Source organism: Hemitrygon akajei, chromosome 15 (assembly GCF_048418815.1).
Source record: "Hemitrygon akajei chromosome 15, sHemAka1.3, whole genome shotgun sequence".
Classification (NCBI taxonomy): Eukaryota; Metazoa; Chordata; class Chondrichthyes; order Myliobatiformes; family Dasyatidae; genus Hemitrygon; species Hemitrygon akajei.
In genome coordinates this window covers 81,791,609-81,810,300 of record NC_133138.1, presented here as the reverse complement: position 1 = coordinate 81,810,300, position 18,692 = coordinate 81,791,609, and the positions used below count along the sequence as shown (strand labels likewise).

At 40.9% G+C, this 18,692-nt stretch overlaps 1 protein-coding gene across 3 annotated transcripts in view; it reads right to left on the bottom strand.

Annotated features, from left to right (window-relative positions):
* LOC140739508 (sodium-dependent phosphate transport protein 2A-like) overlaps window positions 1–18,692 on the bottom strand; it is a 61,809-nt gene that overhangs the window by 1,058 nt on the left and 42,059 nt on the right. For 2 of the 3 annotated variants that reach the window (XM_073067870.1, XM_073067869.1), the window contains exon 13: window positions 11,441–17,429. The exons of the other annotated variant lie outside the window; for it this stretch is intronic. In XM_073067870.1, coding sequence (XP_072923971.1) covers window positions 16,857–17,429 — 573 coding nt within the window. In that variant the 3' untranslated portion in view covers window positions 11,441–16,856. Of the gene's footprint in view, window positions 1–11,440; window positions 17,430–18,692 lie in introns of those variants that run through there. 3 annotated transcript variants of the gene reach the window in all.

Here is an 18,692-nt window from a genome sequence, read left to right as displayed (position 1 = left end):
TCGTTGGCCATGAAAGGAAATTAATATACTATCACGCCACATGGATTCATTAACTGAGCAGCTCCATACCAACCCCTCTCACTCAGAGACTTCAGAGTGAGCTGGGGTGAGAAATGCAAAATGTAACACATTGGATTAACAGGGAAGCACTTTGTGGAGACAGTGTGGAGAGAACTTTACTGTGTGCTTGGCTTGTCTGCCCTTTGCATGGCCAATGTAGAAGGATGTTCTTTTTTGAATTAACTTCTGCAATACTTACTCTGGAAGTGTCTGATGGAACGGGACCTACACTCTGACAGTGCAGTATGTTCTCAATACAGGCCAGCCCTGGGTTACGAACACTGGGCTTACGTACATTCTTACATATGAATGAGCTCTCACAATAATAATGTTAAGTTTCAAAGTCCAATATACATACCTACATAGAGTATTTCATTCCTACAAATGGCAGAACTAATTTCCATTTTCTCTCCTTGCTTGGCAATTATTCTTCCTTATCATTCTTAAATGTTTTGGATGCCAATCACTACAATTACATGGAAGTATGTTTATTAACAAGTGACTTTTGCGTATGAACAGATTTGACTTATGAATGTTTGTAAAAGTGGAACCTGTTTGCTTCCCATGGACAGACTGTACCATATTATAGTATTGGTGATGAATACTTGTTCGAGTGTCAGATTCAGATTTAATTATCATATGTACGTGTTGGTGTACAGTGAAATACATCAGTTGTGTTAACAGCCTGAGGATGTGATGGGGACAGCCTGGAAATGTGGCCACGTATTCTGGTGCCAACATGGCATGTCCACAATGCTTAGCAGAACAACACAGAACACAACAATAGCAAAATCAGCACCTTTCCTCATCCCCTCCCACCAACCCAAACACATGGATTGTCGTCCAAGTCCAGGACAGACCTCCAGTCTCCAGGTTCAGCCATCCGTCTTCAAGCTTCAATCTTTAGTATAGACCCCTAGGCTATTGAGGCTCACCCTGAACTCCAGCCTCACTGACTCTTGCCTCCTGCTTGAACACGTATCTGATCCTGGGACCCATCGACTTTTGGGACCCCGACATCCGTGAATGCCTTTCATCACTTACGTCATTGCTGGCCTTTGAGCACGGAGTGTTTCCACAGTACGACTAACCTCACAAGCATCTTATTGGAGATAAAACAAATGTTACACTACAACTGATGCACAAAACTTGGATACTCTGAGGGATGGTAATCATCTTTCCATATGAATAATATGATATACTGAGGGACCCATTCTGGCACTGAGCCTAGTATTTAAATAAATCTTACCAAACTTCAGGAATTCAACAAGCAGAAGCCCTACTTCCTTTTGACAGTATACTTGACCTGGTCCCAAAGTGGACAATCAGAAAATAACATTGAATAGCATAGAACTGCATCATACAAGTAGAAATTATTGTTATTAAAATAAGCTTGAAAATGAGAGGAGACCTGATAGAATTTTATAAAATTATGAGATGTAAATAGATTTGATTTTATTCAGAGATATAGTACAGTAATAGGACCTTCCAGCCCAATGACCCACACCACCCAATGACATCTATGTGACCAATTAAAGCCTCCAACGGATACGCCTATGAGGAAACCAGATCACCCAGAGGAAAGCCACGTGGTCATGAGGCGAACGTGCAAGCTCCTCACAAACATCATCAGGAATTAACCCAGGTCACTGGCATTGTAACTGTATCACGTTAGCCACCACATTACCATTTTGCCACAATGCTCATTGTAGATGGTTGGAATATTTTTCCCAACATGGAACTGTCAAGTACTAGAGCAAAAGTTTAAAGTGATCTGTAGGGTAAGGTTTTTTAAAACACAGAGCACGATAGATGTCTGTATTGGGCTGCAAAGGGATATGATCGTGAAGCTATTAGATAGACACATGAATATTCAGGAAATGGAGAGATATGGATCCTGTAGAGGGATTTAGACAGATTGGGATTAATGGGAAAAGAAGTGGTAGATAATATGCAGTGAAAGGAAGTGTATGGTCATGCATTTTGGCAGAAGGAATGAAGGCATGGACTATTTTCTAAACTGGGAGCAAAACTAAGGAATCAGTGGTACAATGGGACTTGAAAGTCCTAGTGCAGGTTTCCTTAAATGTTAACTTGCAGTTTCAGTCAGTAGTAAGGAAAGCAAATGCAATGTTAGCATTCCTTTTGAGAGGGATAGAGTATAAAAGCAAGGATGTTATGTTGAGGCTTTATAAGTCATTGGTCAGACCACACTTGGAGTATTGTAAGCAATTTTGGGTCCCTTATCTAAGAAAAATGTGCTGACACTGGAGAGGGTTCAGGATATTTTCATAAGAATGATCCCAGGAATGAAAGAGTTAATAGATGAAGAGCTTTTGATGATTCTGAGTGCTTACTCGCTGGAATTTAAAGTGAGGGGGGAATTTCATTGAAATTTATCGATTATTGAAAGGTCCAGATGGAGTGGACATGAAGAGGATGTTTCATGTAATTGTGAGTCTTGAACCTGAGGGCACAGCCTCTGAATACATGGACATTCTTTTAGAACAAAGATGAGGAGGTATTTCTTTGGTCAGAAGGTGGCAAATCTGTGTGATTCATGGCTGTGGGTGGCTGAGGATTCCACGTCTTTGGGTATATTTAACATGAAGGTTGAGAGGTTCTTGATTAATAAGGGCATCAAAGGTTACAGAGAAAGGAAGGAAAATCAAATTGAGAGGGATAATAAATCAGGCATGGTGGAATGGCAGAGCAGTCCGGATGAGCTGTAATGCCATAAGGTCTTATAGGGTCTTATTTGGCAGCTTTGAGTGATGCCTGTTTGGGAATGTGTGCGTCTAGATGATCTGTGAAACAGGATGAGGTGTATATGGTGTTTAGGTGGCATTGAGAACATAGTCCAGTAGAAGAAGGGAGGCAAGTCAATCAAATTGAGTTTATTGTCATCTGCAGAAGTATAGCAAGGCACAGGTACAATGAAAAACTTGTTCTCAGTAGCATTGGAGACAACTAGACTCAAACAGCACACAGACATAAATAATATCAAATCAGAATAAACTCAGAATCAGGTTTATCATCATAGACGTACGATGAATGTGCTGTTTTGAGGCAGCAGTATAGTGCAATACATAAAAATTACTATCAGTTACAATAAGAAATATATAGTGCAAAAGTACAAGATGGTGAAGTAAAAGACTGCATACAAGACAATAATACAACAAACACAATGTGAAAGAAGTCAGTGTTTCTGGGTTCTTTGTTGTTGGGGACTTGCTGAACCTTCCTAAACTGACATTGGTGCCCTTTAACACAAGAGATTTTGCAGATGCTGGAAATCTTGAGCAACACACACAAAATACCTGAGGAACTCAGTAGGTCAGGAAGAATCTCTGGAGGGGAATAAACAGCTGATGATCTGCAAGATGCAGAGTTAAGGTACTTCAGGATGTCCTTTGTCTTTCATCTTCACCAGTACCTATACCATTTGGAAAAGTCAGTGGCTATTGCATATAGTCTCTGCAATGGATTTCCAAAGTTGAATGGTAAATATAAACCTTAGTATGAACAATGTCATCCCTGTTTTACTAGGGATGAGAAGCATTCAAACAGTATTTGAGTACATCATTGGTGCAATTTATTCACTTAAGTGCAAAACTTAGACTTATATTTTTGTCCAATTGATGCACCATCAATAACTCTCTGAGACGTGAGGCGAGATATAGGCTTTTATTGACTGGAAGAAAGAACAAGCAGCAATTGAACACCATGCTACATCCTGGAGACTGAGGGCACGGCTCAGGCCCCAATCGCCTTTATACCGGGGTCTGTGGAAGGAGCCACAGTCAGTGGGAGGAGCCACAGGAGCAGTCAGCAGGGGGGGCGTGTCCAGACAGGTATATATAGTTCACCACACCAATACCAGGATCTAAAAGTGGAGTTTTGAAGTTCTTTCAAGCACAACGTATCCACCAACAAAGATGATTAAAATCAGAATGCTTAATCATTCACTTCATAGTTGTTCGTGAACTCCATGTATTGAACTGAATCGCCCGACATAACATATGCCTTCATTAAAAGCAAGAGGATAGTGAGGGATAAAATTGGTCCCTTAGAGAATCAGGGTGGTCAGCTATGTGTGGAGCCGAGGGAGATGGGAGAGATTTTGAACGATTTCTTCTCTTCGGTATTCACTAAGGAGAAGGATATTGAATGGTGTAAGGTGTGGGAAACAAGTAAGGAAGTTATGGAACCTATGACAATTAAAGAGGTGGAAGTACTGGCGCTTTTAAGAAATTTAAAAGTGGATAAATCTCCGGGTCCTGACCGGATATTCCCCAGGACCTTGAGGGAAGTTTGTGTAGAGATAGCAGGAGCTCTGACGGAGATCTTTCAGATGTCATTAGAAACAGGGATTGTGCCGGAGGATTGGCGTATTGCTCATGTGGTTCCATTGTTTAAAAAGGGTTCTAGAAGTAAGCCTGGCAATTATAGACCTGTCAGTTTGACATCAGTGGTGGGTAAATTAATGGAAAGTATTCTTAGAGATAGTATTTATAATTATCTGGATAGACAGGATCTGATTAGGAGTAGCCAGCATGGATTTGTGCGTGGAAGGTCATGTTTGACAAACCTTATTGAATTTTTTGAAGTAGTTACGAGGAATGTTGACGAGGGTAAGGCAGTGGATGTAGTCTATATGGACTTCAGCAAGGCCTTTGACAAAGTTCCACATGGAAGGTTAGTTAAGAAGGTTCAGTCGTTAGGTATTAATGCTGGAGTAATAAAATGGATTCAACAGTGGCTAGATGGGAGATGCCAGAGAGTAGTGGTGGATAATTGTTTATCGGGATGGAGGCCGGTGACTAGCGGGGTGCCTCAGGGATCTGTTTTGGGCCCAATGTTGTTTGTAATATACATAAATGATCTGGATGATGGGGTGGTAAATTGGATTAGTAAGTATGCTGATGATACTAAGGTAGGAGGTGTTGTGGATAATGAGGTGGGTTTTCAAAGCTTGCAGGGAGATTTATGCCGGTTAGAAGAATGGGCTGAACGTTGGCAGATGGAGTTTAATGCTGAGAAGTGTGAGGTTCTACATTTTGGCAGGAATAATCCAAATAGAACATACAGGGTAAATGGTAGGGCATTGAGGAATGCAGTGGAACAGAGAGATCTAGGAATAACAGTGCATAGTTCCCTGAAGGTGGAGTCTCATGTAGATAGGGTGGTGAAGAAGGCTTTTGGAACGCTGGCCTTTATAAATCAGAGCATTGAGTACAGAAGTTGGGATGTAATGTTAAAATTGTACAAGGCATTGGTAAGGCCAAATTTGGAATATTGTGTACAGTTCTGGTCACCGAATTATAGGAAAGATATCAATAAATTAGAGAGAGTGCAGAGACGATTTACTAGGATGTTACCAGGGTTTCAGCACTTAAGTTACAGAGAAAGGTTGAACAAGTTAGGTCTCTATTCATTGGAGCGTAGAAGGTTGAGGGGGGATTTGATCGAGGTATTTAAAATGTTGAGAGGGATAGATAGAGTTGACGTGAATAGGCTGTTTCCATTGAGAGTAGGGGAGATTCAAACGAGAGGACATGATTTGAGAGTTAGGGGGCAAAAGTTTAAGGGAAACACGAGGGGGTATTTCTTTACTCAGAGAGTGATAGCTGTGTGGAATGAGCTTCCTGTAGAAGTAGTAGAGGCCAGTTCAGTTGTGTCATTTAAGGTAAAATTGGATAGGTATATGGATAGGAAAGGAGTGGAGGGTTATGGGCTGAGTGCGGGTAGGTGGGACTAGGTGAGATTAAGAGTTCGGCACGGACTAGGAGGGCCGGAATGGCCTGTTTCCGTGCTGTGATTGTTATATGGTTATATGGTTATAATAGCCTTATCAAAATGCAAGGCAACTTTGAGGGAACTATGGAAGTGGTCCCCAAGTTTCCTCCTTTGCTCTACACTGCCAAGAATCCTACCATTAACTCTATCTTACTTCTACATTTGATCTTCCAAAATAAATCACTTCGCACTTTTCCACATTGAACTCCACCGGGCCGGCTCTGCATTCTGTCAATGTCAACTATTCTGTCAACTATTGATAGTAGTTGATCAGCCATGATCTCAAAATGGTGGTGCAGGCTCGAAAGGCTGAATGGTCTACTTCTGCACCTATTGTCTATTGTCTATTGTCTAATGTCTTGCTGCAACCTACAATAACTCTCTACACTTTCCACAACTTCAGCAACTTTCACGGCAAATTTACTAACCCGTCCTTTCACTTTCTCATTCAAGTCAATTATTAAAAATCGCAAACTGCAGGGATTCTAGAACAGATCCCAATGCAACATCACTGGTTATCAACCTCCAGGCAAAATATGCTCCATGTGCCTCCTATGGGCAAGCCAATTCTGAATCGATTCAGCCAAGTCTCCCTGGATCCCATTCCTCCTGACTTTCTGAATGAGCCTGCCATGGGGAATCTTATCAAGTGCCTTACTAAAGTCAATATAGACCACATACACTGCTTTATCTTCATCAGTGTGCTTCATCACATACTCAAAGAATTCAGTCAGGCTTGTGCAGCATGTTTCCTCAATATCTGATCAGTCTTACACTCACTCTTCACATACTTGCAGAACGCCCTGAGGTTTTCCTTAATCCTACTCGCCAAGGCCTCATGCCTGCTTCTAGCTCTCGTAAGTCCATTTTTCAGCTCCTTTCTGGCTACCTTGTAATTCTATTGAGCCCTGTATGATCCTTGCTCCCTTAACCTTGACCAAGCTTCTTTCTTCCGATTGGCACAGTGTTCCACATCTCTTACCAACCATGGTTTCTCTACTCTACCATCATTTCCCCTGTCTCAATGGAACAAACCTATCCAGAGCCCCTTGCAAGTACTCCCTAAGCAACCTTCCCTCTTCTGTTGTGCATTTCCCTGAGTAGATCTGTTCCCAATTTGTGCTCACATTCCTGCTTAATACCACAATAATTCCCCCTCCCCCAGTTAAATACTTTCTCATGCCATCCGCTCCTATCCCTTTCCAAAGCTATAGTATAGGTAAGGGAGTTGTGGTCGCTGTTCTCAAAATTTTCTCACACTAAGAGATCTGACACATGACCCTCTTCATGGCCTAGCAGCAGATCCTTTAGGGCCTCTTCTCTAGTCGATATGTTGAGTCAGGAATCTTTCCTGGATATACCTAACAAATTTTGTAATAAACAGGTGCCTATCAATATTAGGGAACTTGAAGTCCCCCCCAGCAATAACCCAATTATTTATGCATCTTTCCAAAATCTGCCTCCCAATCTGTTCCTTTGTGTCCATGTTTCTTTTGGGGGTCTATACAATACTCTTAACGGAGTGATTGCTCCCTTCCTATCTCTGACTTCCACCCACACTGACTGAGCTGAGAATCCCACCACAAGGTCTTCTCTTCCTGCAGCTGTAATATTATCCATGATTAGCAATGTCACTTTCCACCTCTTCTACCCAGACCCTTTTGAAACATCTAAACCCCAGAAATCCAGCAGCCTCATTGACTTGAATGGAAAGGTACATGGATAGTAGGGGTATGGAGGGCTGTGGTGCTGAAGCAGGTTAATGGAACTAAGCAGTTTGAATGGTTTTGGCATGGATTAGATGAGCCAAAGGACCTGTTTCTCTGCTGTACTTCTCTATGACTCAATAACTCTGTAATTCTAGGTGAGAGGTTACTGATCATGAAACTATATATGTAGCTTTTAGGTGCTCATTGGGAAGGACCTTATCAAGAGCTGCTGACTATCAATTCAGCAGTAAAAGTTGAAGACAAGAGTACACATGTTAGCCACTGCAAATGGGCTAACGTGGTGCCCAACAAAGACAGAAAGCGCGGAGGTTAATGTGCTAGCAATCTCTGACTCAATGCCTATGATGCTAGGCTACAGTTTGCAAATCATAACCGGCCCAGAAGATGTCAAACAAAGTTATGAAATAATGGTCATGAAGTTTATAGTGATGCTGCAGAAAATAACATCAGAAATTATTGCAACACATATGACTGCTGTCCGAAGTCATATGGCATTAGATCTTGTCTAAGCAGTTAAAGAGCAACATGTGCAGTTACAGGCAAAGAGTGCTGTGCTTTACATACCTGGTGACTCTGAAGACATAATTGATTAACCTGATCCAAATCATAAAGAAACAGCTAAAATATATCTACCTGATGGGTGGGATGTCTTTAATTGAATCAAATCAAAGAGGGAAGGTAGGGTTACTTGATATTCTGAATCATAACATTTGTCCTTATCATAATTTACATCTGAATTTACTTCAAAGTAAATGTATTATAAAAGTACATATATGTCACCATATACACCATTTCTTGCAGGCATATGCAGTCTAAGGCCTCTGGTGGTCAGGGTCAACCATGTTGTCTAGATGCTTAAGCTAGGGCAGTACAATATGGAGAGCAAGCGGTTGTCCGTGTAGTAAGCTTCCCCGCTCCATGTATCTGATCTGATGAACCCAAAGGAATGGCAGAAACCAACACAGTTTGGTATCAACAGCATTGTAAGAGTTGCCAATTAGCTTTGAACTTAACCTAGTACTGCCTGAGGGACTCCAGCTCCGGATTTTTCCCTGGAGTTTACTCCTGAAGCCTTCCCCAAGCATAGGTATAACCACAAGGCGGCAGAGGTTTGAAATCAGAGTCTTCCTTCTCCTAGATGAGCATGGCTGACAAGCCCATCTGCCTGAAGTATACACAGGAAATCCAAGAAGTACAATAGAATGAAAGTTCATGAAAGATGGTGAAAGACCATGGAAGAGTGTGAACGATCATGAAAGAACATGAAAGATAATGAAAGACCATGAACGACCATGAACGACCATACCCAACAAGACGGACGAATAACCAATATGCAGAAGACTACAATAGTACAAATGCAAAAAAAACCCAGAATAATAATAAATAAATATTGAGAACATGAGATGAAGAGTCCTTGGAAGTTTTGTTGTGGGGCAAGTGACTTTAAGTGGTTACCACTTTGGTTCAAGAGCAAAATGATTGAGGTGTAATAAGTGTTCCTAAACCTGGTGGTATGAATACTGAAACTCCTGTACCTGCTTCCTGATGGCAATAGTGAGAAGAGAGCATGGCCTGAGTCATGGGGCTCACTGATGACGGATGCCACGTTGCTTTATCAGTGTTTCATGTAAATCTGCTCCATGTTGAAGAGGGCTTTACCCTTGATGGACTGGGCTGTATCCATTATTTTTGCAGGATTTTCTATTCAAGGATATTCTTGTTCCTATTCCTGGCTGTGATGCAGCCAGTCAATATACTCTCTGCTACATATCTATAGAAGTTCGTTAAAGATTTAGTTGTCATGTTGAATCTTGGCAAACTCCTGAGGAAGTAGAAGCGCTGTGCTTCCTTTGTAATTGCACTTATATGCTCCAATATAACAACACTAAGGAATTCAAACTGTATTGGCTAACCTTTCTCCAGCTCTGATCTCCCAGTGAGGACTGGCTCATGGACCTCTGAAAGACAGTGAAATCAATAATCTGCTCTTTGGTCTTGTTGGCATTGAGTGAGAAGTTGTTGTTAGGGCACCACTCAGCCAGATTTTCAGTCTCCCTCCTATATGTTCATTCATCACCACCTTCTGCTTTGGCCAACTGCAGTGCTGGCATCAGCAAACTTAAATATAGCATTGGAGCTGTGCTTGGCTTCACAGGTATAAAGAGAGTAGAGCAGGGGGTAGCCCACAGCCTTGGGATACACCTATGCTGATGGAGATCATGATGGAGATGATGAAGATTCTGATACCAATCTGAACTTTTATAAGGAGCATCATTAACTGAACTACTCAAACCATATGAGTGTACCTCTCAGGGTACACCTATTAATAGTGTGCCTACTTACGAAATGATTTATCTGATTATGATACAATTGTATGAGTACCATTGATGTTTGCATAACTCGAGGTGAATCTTTGATTGCTTAATACTTAACATAGATACTGCAAGATTTCTGCCTCTGAATTTTCAAATGTATTGATTCTAAGTATGTGATTTAGAAACAAACTTGGTGAGTGTGTGGAATGGGCTGCCAGCGATGGTGGCGGAGGCGGATACGATAGGGTCTTTTCAGAAACTCCTGGATAGGTACATGGAGCTTAGAAAAATAGAGGGCTATGGGTAGTTCTAAAGTAAGGACATGTTCGGCACAGCTTTGTGGGCTGAAGGGCCTGTATTGAGCTGTAGGTTTTCTATGTTTCTATGTTGGATTAGAGTATAAAATTAGTATAAAATCTCGTAGATTGATCTTTCCTGTGCTTGCTTACATTTCTCTATAATAACCTATACACGTGTAATTGTTCAATGAATTTTCCAGTACTTTTAGTATAGCTGATTCTGTATTTTTCTAGAAGCTTCTTAGTTTTTCTGTAGCAGGTGTCATGCTACTTGAATGTGGCTATTGCATAGTTTAATTGTTATCACTGGAATGTCCTATCTTCCTAGTCTGAGATAATTTTGTATAAGACAACCACAATTTCTTTGTTCTTATGGCACTCAATAAGGCTTCGAAAGAACCTTTGGATAAAAATGAACAGAACCAACACCTAATTTAATCATTGCTCTCCCTCCCCAGGCCCTTTCCACTGCAACCATACGAGATCTAGCAGCCGAATGTCCCACATATACTGCATCAAACAAGCCTCAAAACAACCCTTCCAGGTGAGATAGACATTTACTTGCACCTCCTCCAATCTTGTTTATTGGATTCAGTTCTCTCGATGTGGCCTCCTCTACCTCAGTGAGACTAAGCACAGATTGGGCAACTGTTTTCTGCACCCTTGCGCTCTGTCCTCACCCTTATGATGGGGGCAGAATAGAGGGGCATCCTTTTAGAATGGCGATGAGGAGAAATTTTCTTTAGCCAGTGAGTGGTGAATCAGTGGAATTTGTTGACATGGACAGCTGTGGTGGCTAAACTACTGGGTATATTTAAGGCAGAGGTTGATAGATTTTTAATTGGTCAGGGCATGAAGGGATACGGGGAGACGACAGGTGATTGGGGCTGACAGAGAAAATGGATCAGCCATGATAAAATGGCAGAGCAGACACAATGGGCCAAATGACCAGATTCTGCTCCTATATCTTATGGTCTAAACTCAAAACACCCACAGGACACTCATTGTGTCAAATAAAGAACATGCAAACTGCCCGCAGACAGCACCTAAGTCCAGGATCGAATTGGACATGTCGCTGGAGCTGTGAGGTAGGATTTCTACCTGATGTGCTACTATGCTGTCTGGGAACATGGGGATCGATTTTCCAAACCTCAGCACTTTTTATAAAGGGTAAATAAATTTATTTTTTTATATAAAGAATACAGTGTGTTGCGAAATAAATGTACATAGTCATACAAAGATTCAGACTAGATGTATTTCAATATTCTTCCTCTGCCACTTGTGATTCCATTCATTCCTTTAAATTATCATATTATAAACACTAAATACAGCCAAAAAAACACAATTCCTTTTAAAAATACTCAGCTGATTTCCCCTTCTGGATATTACACATTGCTTTCATTGGGTTGTTCACATTGAATATTAGCACCTATTCTACCTTCGAAAGCAAAGCACAGAAGTTTTCAATTACTCCAATCTAATGCTTGAATTTATTGTGTCTAATCTACCTCTAACACTAAATGCTGCAAATTACAATGCAGCTGTTGAAAGGTGTCAGGTAATTTGAAGGCAATATTGCATTATAATGAATGACAGAACCAGAAATAGATACGGTGTACATCAAATCACACATTATAAAGATGTTGTCTTAAATCATTCATTGGTCCATTGTCCACTATTATATTGACACGTGGATAGAGAAGAAAAGAATCTGTATTTATAAAGTGCCTTTCATGTTTTCAGGACAAGATTTTCGTGGCCAGTGCCATATTTCTAATGTGATACCACTGCTGGAATGAATGAAACCAACAGCCAGTACTAAGTTGACATGAGCGATGAATCTCTACTACTTGTGTGTGTGAAGTGATAAATGTTGTTTAGGCTGGGGAGAGCTTGCCAAACCTTGGACAAAGAATGGTGTGGGCTCATTTATTATCCATGTGGGGTGAGGTTGAGGAGATTAGGAAAAGGCATTTTGATATTCAATCAAAAGACAGCATCTTCAACAAGAAAATAAAGCTTCAGGATTGAGAGCTGCCTGAGGGCATGATAAATGTGGCTATTCCTATGGCTTATTGTATACCTCCGCTCATACCAGCTGAGGGTACAAAAGTGATTTTGAGGAAATGCATAAGGTTACATATGCTAAAAGGCCTATTTGCAAACTTTCTCAAAGAGCAAGGTCCTTCTGGGGAGCTTGTTCTGACTTTCTTCCCATCTCTACTCTCTTCACTGTGCATGCCCTATCTTGTACGTTAGCAGAAGGTTCAGTCGCTGATATCACCCTCAATAATTAAAATCTTATTTCCTAAAGGTTTTGAACTTTATTAAGGTATCAGCCAAAGGGCAAAAGGAACCTTGACACCAATTGCATACTTTTCATTAAGTCATTAATGAACCTGTTAGGAAACAGCTCTAATTCCTCTCTGATCGGGAATTTAAAGGTAAGCTGCTTGAGCAAAGTATTGGATGAGGAGTGCTCTTTTCATTGGAGGAGAAACTGTAAGGGCATTCCCCAGCCTCCATGGCCAATATACTCACCCTTCCCAGGATGTGCCACAGTAGCACCACAGCAAGGCAGGCCGTCTGGGGAAATTGAAATCCTCCATTGATTGTGGAGGCCGAAGATGGATCTGCACTTACCTTTGGGGCCTCTAGTCTCCAGCAACGGCTCTAGATACTTTCCACCCCTGATATCCTCCTACAGTGCAGATCCTACAGTGATCTCTATCTAGTCATGTCTGGACTGGCAATGGAAGAAGGACCTACTTGGTTAAATGGTGAGTACCAGTGCCTGTAGAGTTCATGACCTCAGAGTGAAGGGACTAAAGTATTAATTCCTACCTCAAACCCACAATGGAAGTGTTTCATATCAGAGTCAAGAAAAGAATTTGATCAAAACTGCGACCACGATTAAATAAATACTATTTAATCTTTTGGGTGTTTTCTATAAAGCAAGTGGGTGCCTATGGGGAGTTCAGCAAGTGCAGGGAGCGATTGAGTGACTGATGGACCTTGCTTCAGGAAAGACCATTGCTCTAGATGTTTGGATGTTGTTGTTCCTTTCTGCACATGTGATGCATCAGGTGGCAACCTTACTGTTTCCTTAGCATTTTTTGAGTTGCTACCTTGACGCTAAACCCCGTCCAGATGGAAAGCATGGTCGTATTTGAATCCATATCAACTTGCCTCACAGTTCAGGGTGATGCCACTATGCCACTGGCCAGGCTAAGATGCTTGGATGACCAGTTTATTCTTTGTAGAAGATGGGAGGCAAGTGAGATGCTCAAGCTTGAAGAGAAGGTTTTTTAACTTTGTGTATTCGTGTAACGTTATTAACCATATACGTAAGTTTTTGTTCATTTATCCATTTTCATAATCTGAGTTTCTTTGGCTAAATCAGGTTTGATTGTACATCTTTAATGACTCATGAGGTACCATCATTAACCACTTCAGAATTTCTGGTGACGAAGCCTTCACAGTGATTCTGGGGAGAGAGTTCCGTGACTAGGACCCAGAAATGATGAAGGACAGGCAATATAGTAACAGTTCAGAACAGGGGTGGAATGAGATGGGAGCATATAGAATTGCAAGCCTTCTCCTTTTTAAAGGAAATGGTTGAGGATTTGGGAGGTGCTGTTGGTGCAATCTGGTAGAAAGAAATCTATAACAAAATTCTCAAAGGAAAGTGTGCACAGTATTTTATGAACCTTGAAGGGTGCATGTAGAAGGCCAATAATTTGTTGGATCTATCAGGAATATACAGCAAAGTCCTGAAGCTCCTCAAGATATTTGTATTTTTACCAATGTTTTTTCATTTTGTTCAACACTAAGGTTTTTGTTAACAATAATGTCTTTAAATTCTGTTTTGTTGTCCTGATTCTTATGCAATTACCTTCAGGTTGTGCTGGCTAGCTATGTGATGCCAGGAAACTAACACGTCAGGGAAGAGTGAACAGCACAACAGGCGCTGACTGGAAACAGGGAATATGCTTTTTCATCTCTGCCTAGACTCCATTCAATGGCAGTAGATCAGTTTTACAAGTAGCACCCATGTCCAGCTGCAGTTCTATCCCATTTAAGTCCATTGAAAAGTTTATAAAATACTGCTAAATTCTGGTAATGCTAAACACAGATACACAATATTTGCAAAGCACTACTGGTCCTTCCTACACATGAATAAAGAATATTTTTGAATGAGAAAAATTTGAAGTTTATTGTATTAGGTGTATCACGGTATTATTAATGAATTAAGTTTAATGGGACCAGTCAATGCTTGTGAGGATGTGAAATGTATGGCAGTGTCACAGAACCTAACAGTTTGATAAGTTGCTGAGCTGAAGTGCCTCACATCCAGCTTGAACACATATGGGTTAACATTCTAGTATAGTACTGTAGAAGGTATAGTATTGAAACGTAGGCTGGTCCAGCAGCTTTGGTAAAGAACTCATAGCACTACTTCAGGAATCATAGAGACATATAGCACAGAAACAGGTCTTTTTACCCTCTGTGCCAATTAAAATCCTGTCAGTACTAATTCTATTCACTAATAATTGGTCTGTAGCACTCTACACTTTGTCATTTAAGGATGGGCTGGTAGTTCTTCCAAGGACAAGACCAACATTTGATCTTCTGCAACCATCATCTAAATGCACATCCAACCTAATGCTGAAGACCACTGCTGGGGCATAATGCCTGCCTGACCAGATCAAAAACGTGAATTCTCCAGGTAATTTCAACATAAGAAACAATGTAAATGGAAGTGTTATTAAGATCTGTTTGACATTGTGTCAACATGTTCTTTTCATATCGGCGTTGGTATACGCTTAATCTAGCATAGACCTGAAAGCTTCAAGGAGATAATTTGGAAGTCATTGTTCTTCATTATGATAGTTAATTGTTACCTCAGAAAGTCAAGTCAGCCAGAAAGAAGCTAATCAAGAGCTGGGTTTGGTTTCACTGTGATAAGCTTTCACATTCACCTGCTGCCTGTAGCTTGTCGGAAAAGATGCCTCCCTTTGACAGATTATTGTTCAGATGGTGTAAATCTAATCTCCATCACTTCAGTGGGGGGGGGGGGAGGTGGAATTGCATCATCAGATGTTTGTATGTATTCAGGATGATTTGTAGAATATCTACTCATTTGAAATTCAGTGGTTTATTGTTCCATATATCATAATGGCACCAAGTAAAAGATAGAAAGACTTCAAACAAAAGCCTCTATATCTGTATAAAGTACAAAAATTGCTGACAATATATGTAACAATATTCAAACAGGCATATAGAACTGGACTGATTAATGTAAAACTGCTCAGGAAAGGCAAGTATTTATATCCCTCAACATTTTCAAGAGAATGCAGAGTACTTCAAGAAAAAGAAAATAATTTATTGGTCCAATGTATGTCAGACTTGAAGTGATTCTGACTCATTGAAAAGATTCTTGCCTGAAGGGAATTGGATGGTTGAGTGAACAAATTGGTATGCCTGACCCCATTTCCTATTATACCACTCACTTGCTTAATGAAGAGGGAATTGGAAACATGATAAATTAGGCCACTTGCCTTATTGATTTCTGACAAGCAAGACATTATACTGGAAGGAGAGCCTTGAAAAGAAGGCAGTCAAAGGTTTATCTGTTGTTTAGAAAGGACTATTATCCAATGTTGTCCTTCTCAGACAATTTCTAGCCTGTAATCAGAACTGTCTCAGATGGGGATCTGTTACCATAGACTGAAAAGTGTGAAAAGATGGGTGACTTAACCTGGGCATTGAGCTCACTTGTATCAAAAATGTTTGACTATTTAGGGCGAGTGAAGGATCATAACATTGGGAGGAATAAATGAACATCAATTGAGGAAGTCAGACCTGAAATTACTCCTAATACTCCACTCAATTTTCTTAATAGATTAATACTTCCAGCATAGGGTTGGTGGATGAGTCCTACCTATTGCATACAATATCCCTTTTTCCCAATAGCAACCATCTGTTGCTCTCTTCCTATGTTTTTGATATCAGCCTAATAACTTCAATGAGAGTTGACATGAGCTGCAATGGGTGGGTAGTCTGCAAGTACTTGCAGATGTAGTTACGTCACGAGTGTTAGAAGTTAATATCAGCTGGTTACCAGAATCATCCTGGAGTTTTAGGGAATTATGGGTTAATCTCCTATGAACAACCAGAAAAGTCATCAGGAGATTAAAGCGTTGAATTATGTGGTTACATTAATTTCCTTTGAATATTTGTTTACTATTTGTGAAAATAAATATTGGAAGTGACAGAAAACAGTCTTTTAGATGGGGGAGGGATAGCTGGAAGCACTTGCTTATGAGCAGCCAATCAGACAGATGTTCTCTGGATCTGTCAACGTTCCCTGATTTGTTCTTTTAACAGAAGCATTTGAGTGTGATAAGTAGCAGATGTATGTTCTTCTAATGATTTGACAGTCACTTCCAGGTGAATTCATCTGGAAGTGAAGAGCAAATGGCCTATAAAGAATAAGGGTGTATTTGTATTGTCTAATGTAGGACTTGGTAGGCAAAGGCTGGTCAGAAAAGGGGGTGGGAGAAAGATAAGGAAAAGGAGGAGGACGGAAAGAAGGAAGGACTCTGTAATTCATGAAAATATTAAAGGAAACTGGGAAAGTCAGTGTGGTGCTACAGCTTTGTGATGTCCAGCACTGGCAATCTGTTTAATATGGGTGATGAGGCTCCAATGGAAATATCCTCCAGGTAGGCAATGGTTGGGTTGTCACAGGCTGTCTTCACCTTCATCTGTGGTGATAGCTCAGTGTGGCTGGTGCTCTCCCGTATTTCTCTCTTGTCTGCACAAATGCAGTGGTCCGTGCAGCAGAGAGCAGCATTGGTTATTACACGGTCCATGGGCTTCAAGGAATGCATCCAGATAGGGAGGAAGTCCCATGACTGGAGTTTTTTAGGCAGATACCTGGGACTGCGCGCCTGCAAGACGTTGGTGATGCCAATGAAGATGAGTATGCCCACAAATGGGGCACCTACGCCTATCAGAACCTGCCAACCAGCCATGGAGAGGCCAAAGATTAGCGAAGGGAGGAGCAGGAAGCAGATGATCAGATATAAAACAGCAAACCAACGGTACTTGGCAGTTCGTTCTCCCAATATTTTTGCCATGCGGATAGGGAAGCGGGTGATTGGAATTGGGTACCAAAGTATTATCCCGGCAATATTGAAAAAGAAATGGGAAAGGGCAATCTGAAAAGCAAAACAAAATGAATATAATTTGTTGTCAGTACAACTTAGGTAAAGCCACAATTAAATCAGTTAAAGTTGTTACTGTGAATAGTACCGGTACTTCCATTATGGAGAAAGGCGGCAATATATAGCAAGCTACATAACAATAATACGTGCCTGGTGTTAAAATTGCCCTTATTGTGGGTAGTGGTGGGAGTGCTACGATGGAGATGATGGACACGTAAGAGAGAGTAGGTTACAGGTAATATGTGAGGGAATGAGATTGATGAGAATGTGCAGACAGCCGGGATAAACGCAATGGGCCAAATGACCTCTTTAGTGTTGTAAGAAGATTAGAATATTATGTGAGGGTTCATGACCTGAAGTTTAGGATGGAAAAGGGTTAGCTATTATTTTGTTGTTTTTTTCTGATCTTTCTTTATATAATTTTAAAATTTATTTCTTTAATATATTTTTAATTATTATTTGCCATAATGTTGGAGGAGGCCATTTGACCTATCAACTCCATAATGACTGGCACTAGTCCCACTCCTCCTTCCTTATTTCCTCACTACAGTTTATTCTCTCACCTGCCCTTCAATTCCCCAATGCAACTTACCTATTTTAGGTGGTAATTTACAGTGGCCAATAAACCTACTACCTCATCTTTGGGATTTGAAGGAAACTAGAGCACCTGGTAGAAACTCACAAAGGTCACAGAAAGAATATAAAATTTTTGCACAAAACAACACTGGACATTTGGATTGAACTCAGGACAATGGAGATGCGAAGCATCTCCACTGTGCTTCCCCACTGGATTGACTAGCTTATTTCAATCATTCAAACATGCAATCCTCTACATCCCTTAGAGTTTAGAGTTTATCAGCTTTAAAGGTCAAGAAATCATGAACAAAATCAATTTTCTTTTATTCAGAACAATAAAGTTGCAAGTGAACGGCTGATTTTAGGAGCCAAGGCAGTTTTTACCACTCGGGGTAAAAGAGAGGCAAAACTGCACTGGCGCGTGATGTTAGCCAGTAGAATGTGAAAGGTTTAAAAAGAAGACTGCCATATCCAACGGTCAGCGTTGGGAGTGGGCAGTGGAGTGAGAGGCAGCAGAGTGATAGGACTTTGGCTCAACGGGCTTAGGCGGTAACGGGACGAGGTGAGGTAGTTTTACTGTGTTATTTGCGGAAAGAAGGAAGTATGTGCGTGAGGCCGGCGTTCTGTGCTCGGTGTCAGATGTGGGAGTTCCTGGAGTCTCCCAGCCTCCAGGATGGCCAC